This window comes from Haliaeetus albicilla, chromosome 16 (genome assembly GCF_947461875.1).
Source record: "Haliaeetus albicilla chromosome 16, bHalAlb1.1, whole genome shotgun sequence".
NCBI lineage: Eukaryota > Metazoa > Chordata > Aves > Accipitriformes > Accipitridae > Haliaeetus > Haliaeetus albicilla.
In genome coordinates, this window is record NC_091498.1 from 22039342 (window position 1) to 22047894 (window position 8553).

At 42.6% G+C, this 8553-nt stretch overlaps 1 protein-coding gene across 1 annotated transcript in view; it reads right to left on the bottom strand.

Annotated features, from left to right (window-relative positions):
- The window catches only part of DKK3 (dickkopf WNT signaling pathway inhibitor 3), a 29623-nt gene that overhangs the window by 20881 nt on the left and 189 nt on the right, over positions 1-8553 (bottom strand). Inside the window, 3 exon segments of the mRNA XM_069803904.1 lie at positions 5372-5455; positions 5956-6093; positions 8138-8553. Of these exon segments, the coding sequence (XP_069660005.1) occupies positions 5372-5455; positions 5956-6093; positions 8138-8553 (638 nt within the window).

Genomic DNA, 8553 nt, shown 5'->3' on the forward strand with positions numbered 1-8553 from the left:
TGTTGAGTGCAAGTCGCTGAGGACTAAAAGTTCCGTGGAAAATGAAACAAAAAAAATGGACCCAAAAGTAGGACTGGGATGCCCAAAACAAGTGTCTTCCCTGAGACACTAGCATGCCAAAGGGAGCAGAATTCAACACCAAGATGCTGCATGTTCAAATTTCTGCCATCAGCTGTTCTCCTGCAGTGCTGCTGATGGAAAAATTGCAATTTCCATTCCATTAATGCCTCCTTCTCAATTTTCAAAGCTCATTTTCTCCTCAGCACTGGTAGGAACTCCTCTCCCTGGAGCAGTATCAATCTCAAAGACAGCAACTCCAGTATGTGTGGCTGAGAACATGCTTAGTAAAATCATATAAAAGTTGCTCAGACAGGAATCAAGCAGTTACTTTAGCAGTTCTGGATACCTGCAGAGAATTGGAAGCTTGGTTATGAAGTGCTACAACTTAGCCATTTAAAACACATTTTTCTCTAGAAAAGGGGGAAATAGAACCCCAGAGATTAACATTTAATTCTTCTACTATTTTCTTCCTTTTTACTCTTTACTGTGAGACTAAAGATAAAGGCTGAAAAATGCTTTAAATACGGCCATTATAATGGGGATGCTATCTATTCTGTCTCTACAGATAAACCAGTGACCTGACAGACGGTTGCTTCAAGAACCTGCCAAGTCAGCTTGTAAAAGCAGGTCCACAGTGATAGAGTCCTCCCTGCCCAGAGCTGCAGGGATCCAAACAGCAGCTTCTAACCATGGAAATAAAGGCCTGGTATCATGGGGCCTCTCTTCAAAGGACCTGAGAGTGTTTGAAATTACTTACTAACCAGCTACTGTATTTGCAGAAGGCGGGTGCCAAATACATGTGTGCATACAGGCACACACCCACCTTTGCAGAGAAAGAGCAAGCACCTTGCACAGAATCACACTGAAGGCACCTTTCCTTACTCTCCCACAAAGAAACTTTGACCTGTACTGTGGAACTAATGAGAAGGCGCAGTCATGCCCTCAAGAGCCTCTACCATCAAGGACAGGCAAAAGAAAGGAGCGTTTTTTTATAGTGCCAAAGCCAAATGAGAAATGCATTATACTCTTCCAGTTCCCCAGTACACTCTCCCTAGATACTAGCATCTTTAAAAATCTCTTTCAAGAAAGAGAATTGAAAGCAACGAGATATACTTCTATTAAAGTTTGAAAAAAAGGAAAAAAAAACCACCTTCCTAAAAAGAAGCTGTTGCTATTTTTATTTATCAAATTAATACAGACAATTAAAAAAAAATCTTAGGTACACTAGATTTGAATTAGAAGAGAGAGCTGATATAAAATACTACTCTGAAGACAAATGAGAAGAAACACAACTGATCTTTGTGCAGCAAATCTTCCAGTACTAATTTTGTTTCCTTTTATTTTTCATGCTTGCTTTTCATTGGTTAGGCTAATGTATCACAATTGAAATAAGACTAATCAACAAGCTAGAAAAGATTTTGATTTTCATATGGTAATAAAGAGCACTGTTACTTTATCTGTGTTCTACACTTGAGCTTACTACTGGAAATAATCTATTAATTTGCAAGCTAACCAGTGTTTCCCAAAGAAATAAATTAGAGTATTTGAGCCTTAAACCCAGGAGCAAGTGGAAGTAAAACTCTGCACAGACAGAGAAACATTCACATCCAGCTACCTCTTGCCTGTATTCGGCCTCTAAAGATACAAGACTGTTGGATCAAAGCCTGACGTCTATGCTGGTGACTGTCAGTCCTCACTGACATCTGAGAAAGTGAATGTTAGTCTGGGAATGTAAATGGCGCCTGCAAATAATGCAGCACCTCTGAAGAACTGGATTGCATTGCCAGAAATGGCAAGCAGCCCAATTCCTCTTCTAAAGACTTAAAATACTGATAGTCGTCTGGCCATCAAAATACTGTCAAGTGAGCCATTTGGTAACAAAGAACACAGTCTTAAGAGAATACTTCTGTGATGCAAAGCCAAGAAATACTGTCTGAGAGGGAAAAGTGTGTGTGTGTGTGTGTGTGTGTAAGATTATGCCGTATGCTTCTGTAACACTGTATCTGCACTATATGTATGTGTATATACTATATAGAAGTGTATTTCTACCTGTTTGCAGGAGGACATGGGGTGGCACAGCCACTGTGATTTAAAAGACAGACGCAACCTATTTTCCGTGAAGCTGCTTCTCCCATGCCGAATTGCATTCCAGACAATATGTGGATTTTTATTGCAACACAGACCCGTCGCAAGACACATCTTTGCCTACCCGTGAGGTTTTTGCATCATGTCTCAAAGCTCAAAAATGTCACTGGAAAAACTTTCCATTATTTCAGTGGCTTTTAACTCAGCTCAGAGAATAAATGTGAATTGAGGGTTGTAGAGTTCCAGTTATTACTAATTACTGCAGAGTTTACATTTCAGAGCAGGTGGTTTGCTAAGGTGTTTGATGAACTCTTGTATTTACCACCCAATTTTGTACCTCAAGTGCAGGAGCTGTGGAAATCCTTAACTTTCATAAGCTAAGCCTATAAACTGAACCTGTGAAACAGGTTTAGTTTTCAGCATTCAGTTTCCCTACAAGCACAAAAGTAGAGCTTGTGTGATAGCATGTGCCTATTTCTTTTACTTGGCAGATTGAGAATAAAAACAAAAGTGCTGTTCTAAAGAGGCACCAATCTGAAGTCTACGGGAGTAGCATCAGAACAGAGGTCCTGTTCCCAACGGCTGGCTCCCTACAGCCTCTGCTACCAAAATCTCCATCCCCAGAAAAAAATGTCAGTATCACCCTTTTCAAATTACTGTCAATACTTACAGATACAATTATACAAACCTTTTGTTGCATTAAGACTACACAGCAGGATGAATCACTGATGGGTATTAAGGATGTGTATTACAGAACAGCATATACTAACTATAGTTAGAGATCCACTGAGATAATCTCCAAACAAATTTCAAAAAGTTTCCATTTTTAACTGCCTGAAGAATACAAAACCTATACATGTATTACTTTGTTGCTAACGTTTAAAATAAGCAGCAAAGAAGCAGAATTATCATCCAGTGGTCTGTGAAGCCTGCAGCCTGGAAAGTGACTGGGACATCCCACAATGTCACATGACACTTCAAGTATGAAAATTTTTATATATATATATTTATATATATATATATAAATGGTCTAAGGGGCCAGTGCAAAGTTTTCTGCAACTCATTTTCCCAATGCTCTTAAGTTTACAGATCTAAGCAATAGTGCTTTTTAATTTGGACAAAATTTTTCTTCCACCTGGTAGATCTCTCCTTGGCAGCATGTTTTTCTTGCTGTAACCCAAATTTTCCAACTCTCAATCTCATGCCATTACTTCTACAGTAGTTCTTCACCCTTGTAGTACCCTAAGTAATTCATATTCCTCCTTAATGCTTAAAGTTTTCAAGTATTTTCAGATTTACTTCTGTTAGGCATCTCTTAGTTGAATTAATATATGCATGTTTGCCCGCTCTCCTTAAATAACAACCAAATACATCTGTTGGTTGCTTTTCCCATTTAGCTTTTTCTCTACCTTGGCAACCTCTAAATAAGGTGTTTGTACCACGGGCATGCTGAGAGTTCAAAATGAGTGTGAGAGGGAAAATAAACATTAACAAATGTAGTTTTGTTTCAGCAGCTGCTGTAGTAAAGATATTGATGAATAAAGTGCCCCAGGATTTAAATGATTAGGAGTTAATGTGATTGCTTCTGATTATGCTTACTTCATAACTGAATAAAGACTGCTACCATGAAATCTGACAAAAATTTGTATTCAGCCCTCAAATTCTTCAGCTGGAAGACTAATAACAGTATTGGGTCTGGATGCAGGACTGGCTTTGTAAGTGAGGCAACCTTCCCATAACGAAAATGCAGATGTCACTTGATATATGAAGCTTATAAGGAACTTTGTAGAAATGTTGGAGAAAGCTAATTTAGAAATATTTTTTACAGCTGTGAAGAATGATTAAACACCACAAGCAAGCCAAATATATTATGAAACAACACCAGTGTTGTGTCCCACTTCTAAGAAGGTTGAAAAGTTTACCTGTGTACACTGGGTTTGAAGATGATGACCATATTTGCTTGGAAAAAAAACCATTTTGATTGCCTTCATTACACATATCTCATTACTAAAAAGCATTGTGGAGTATGTTAACACTTTGTATAAAACCAAGCTGTAGCTCAGAATAGTTGCAATTTCTTTTGTACCTTGACTTACCACTTAATCTATAAACTTTGCAAAATAGTAAAAAAAAAAGTATAGCATACACAAGCAACTTTATTTTGCTACTTGCCATTCTCAAACTTTAATAGCAGTATAAAAATATGAGCTGAAAGAGGGAAAATTTAGTCAGAGGATGATAGCAGAAAAGATGCACTAATTTCAGGTTTTATGCCCATTAAAAACAGGAACTACCACCATAATTTTTTCTTTTTTTAATGCTTTATGAAATAGTTAAAGAGCTGCTTCTGAGAAAGAACTGGAAGAAAGTTACTCTAAAAAAAAAAAAACAAACAGAGCATATTAAACTAAATTAAACCACAAACTGTTAGTCAGATGAAGCCAGCTATCAGAGGAAACACTGGCAAGTCCTGTCTTAGTAAGAGCATTAAAAAAGTCCATTTTGGTAAGACTATAACGAAAGAAAACCTAACAGTTGTTCTAAGTAGTGGTATGTGCCAAATTTCTCATGGGACTACTGATGTTTAGCAAATGTATCTGTGTGCAAGACTTGGGTGAAGAATATTCTTGATCTTTTAAACTTCTTTAAGAATCCTTAAACAACCATATTTCCAGGGAGGAGGGGGATTTATTGTCCCACCCCTCTCTCCCTCCCCAAAGTGACATTTCACAACCAGTTGTCCATCACTAGTTTAGGCTGAAAAGCAAATAGAGTTATATACTGTTCCACAGACTCCTCATGATAGACAAGTTATTTTCCAGTGTTTAAAGTCTAAAAACCAACTTTTTTATGAAACCAAAAAGCATAGAGAAGACATACATGAAGCACAGTTATACTAAGGGTTTGTTTATTCACACTCACTGGAAAGGGCTGTGTAACTATCTTTGCTATTTGAGTACAACATTTACATTTGACAGACAAACTGAATATTCAGATCAAGCACCTCAGTTAACCACGACATTGAAACTCAGCTTCCAATTCATAACATAATATTCCCAAGTTAAAGAAACTAAAGAACAAAAACATTTTTGACTGCTTACCCCTAACGGTTTTGTGTGTTTTAAAGCATTCAGAAATTTCGCTAGGTGAACTATATCACCTTCTTCTGAATGATGAACCCAAAGTATTTGTTTAATTTTCAAAAGGAAAAATAGTGTTCACTTACATGATTTCTTTTGTTTTCTCCATCTTTTACAGATGTAATAACTGTCTCAGAAAAAACTGTTGTTCCAGTTTTGTTATCTGTAACCTAATACAGCAAAAGAAGAACAAAATATCAAGCTACATTTTTTTATTAGTCCTTTGTTACTCTCAGTCCTACGTTCTGTAATAATAAACCCACCCCACCTTTTTTCCCATTTTGCTGTCAGTTGTATAAAATCCTAATATGGGGGAAAAAGCAGATGACAAGACTACCTCCTTATCTATTTAAAATGTTACTGTAATGAAGCTAACTGAGTGGGAGATGGTCATTCTTTTATGACCCATGTAACAGCTGTACCTATGTTCTGTTTTTAGCAGGCACTTTTTCCAAAATAAATTATTATTTCACATTAACCTTTTATGACATGTGCCCCTACACAGTGATTATGCAAGCAAATAAGATACAATAAAACCCCAAAGTAATTATCATCAGGAAAATTTATGCTCCAAATTATCTTATTTCTCCCCAAAACATGCAAAATTGTTTTTATTTCTGAAGAAAAGGTGCGTAAGAACCAGCAGCTTGCTATACATGTTTTCTCATACCTTATCAATTTCTTGATGAGTCTGAACAGTTTTATTACCAATTCTGGTTTCCGTGTTGGACTGATTATGGTAGTTGGGAGGTAAGTTTTCAAAGTTTACTTCCGACAGTTTTTTTGCCCCTTCCTCTTCAGCTTCCATCTGCCAAATTTAAAGAAACCAACTGAAAATTAACAACAATTACACAAAAGAGAACAAGCAATGCTTCTTGTGCAGCCCTCAGTAACACCCTGTTTAATCATGTAATTCTGTTAGTACAGATCCCCCTGTATGGGAACGCTTACTCAGCTGTTTCAGTGACCACAGCAGCTCTTTTAATGGACTAGAAAAACAGTGGCGAGCTAAACCATTGAGCTCTGGACTGCTTAAGCCAAAGTCAGTCCCTGTGACAAAAAAGCGTGTGAAGACTAGTGACAATCTGGTATCTCTACAGGCTGATGCCAGTCAAGAGCCCAGCTTTCTGTTTTTCCCAGAAAACCACTAAATACTTAAGACACTTTCCCATCTGACAAAGAAGAGAAAATATTCTGGCAGGACAGAGACATAGCCAAAGCCCCTTGAAGTCAACAGAAGCAGTCCTATAGATCAGGGTGCGTACATCCAGAATTTAATTCTCTATTTCAGTCCCCACTGCCTTTGTTTCCAGATGAAGACTCAACACAGAAAAGGAGTGTTCTCTGAATCAGAAAACAGAATAAGCTCAGCAAAAGGGCATGAGTCTTGTAAACAACACAAACTGTGAATAAGTTGTGTCCCTTTGTTATTTGCAACTGCTGTAACAGAGCTAGGAGGCCACAAGTTCAGCCAGGCTGAACAACAGAATTTTTCCCAAGACAAATTTTTTCTTTCTGGTGTGTCCGTTTATTTTAAATGACAGCTGCGAAACTTTTTAAGTGTATAGCATTTATCTGCTAAGATGCAGCTCAGACAATCCACATTTTGTGCTGTATACAGACCATTCCTCAATTCAGAACTGACTACAGGAAGAGTGAAACAGGCAGAAATTTTGACTACATCCTTATTTATAACTAAGCATATTTTCGGCATTGTAAAAAATACTTTAAAAAAAATTGTTTGTCTCAATGTGTTTGCAGTCTAAATGAAGTGGATGACAGAGGTAGATTTCAGCAACCGTCCAGAGGACAGTAAAAATGCAGAAATTATCCAATTACAGTAAACAAAGGTCTGTTTCCCCAGTGGGTTGTCAGTAAAAGGTTTTTTCGGACTACGTATTTTTGAATGAGAGGAAAAGAGAACTTGGAAGGACGATTCTTAACATGAAGGGAAAAAAGTGCAGAAGTAAGGGAAATGCAGGAACAAGGGCTTTTGATAGCGATACGAGACAAGGGCTCAGGGTCCAGACTCAGTTCTTGGCTTTGGAACCGGTCCTGTGCGATTCTGGGCAAGCAATTTGCGATCAAGACACGGAATTACATCAAAAGTAAGCCGCTTCTCCACACGTGTTTTCAGGACTGTCTTAGACCTTTGAATCCTGGTTTGGGATCACCTCTTGCGCCTTAGTCCCTGCTGTAGAAGGACAATAAAATAACTCTTCACTCTTCCCCTTGCCACGTACTGTTATTTTCTCACTTCAGGATCCAGACGGACTGTTTTGCCTGCCTTTCTGCCTCACGACCTGCCTGCGTTGCTGCAAGAGGGTGGCTTTCCAACGCGACCCCCAGCGCCGCAATACACACGCCGGGCGGACGCCGAAGGGCGCAGGGGTGGCGCGGGCGATGCGAGAAGCGGGGCGGGAAAGCCTGCCTGTGGCGAGAAACGGCGCCAGCAGCAGAGGAGAGAACCTTCCGTGGCCGCGGGCGGCCGCGCCGGTACCCCCCACAGCTCCCGCCTTCCCCGCCCGAGGAGGGCGGCAGCACCGGGCGGGCTCACGGCGGCGGAGACCGAGCGGATCAAGGGTTTTCGCGCTCCCCCAGCCCAGCAGCGCGCGGGTCGCCGCCTCAGGCGGCCGCTCCTCACGGAGGGGCGCGGGCAGGGCCGGCCGCCGGCTCGCTCCCCCCCCCCGCTCGGGGGCGGCGGAGGGGCGGCCGCTGACAGGAATCGACGAAGGCGGGTGAGAGGCTCGCGCCGCTGCGCTGCCCGCAGGTGCGGTGCGGCCCGGCCCGGGGGGGGGGGGGGGGGTGAGGGAGGGGAGGGAAGGGCCCGCCACCCCCCGCCGCCCCCTCACCTCTTGCACCGCGTTGCGCAGCTTGTACTGCGTGTCCTCCATAAGCGCCTCCACCTCCCGCAGCATCTCGCCCAGGCTGGCCGCCCGCCGCCGGCCGCCGCCCCCCGCCGCGGCGCAGCACAGAGTCCCCAGCAGGGCCGCCAGCAGCAGCCATCGCGGCCCCGCTCCCCGCCGCATCCCGGTGGCGCCGCTCCCGCCGCTGCTCCTCAGCGGTGCGGGCTGGCGGCGCGGAGGTGGGGCGGGGCGGGGTAGGGCGGGAGCGGGCGGCTCCGCAGCGCCGGCCCCGCAGCGCCGGCCCACCTTGGCCTGGCCCGGCCCCCGCAGCCCCACGGCGCCGGCCCCACGGCGCCGGCCCGGCCCCCGCAGCCCCCCGGCTGGAGCCCGCAGCCCTGGGCGTGAGGGAGGCGAGGCGGGGC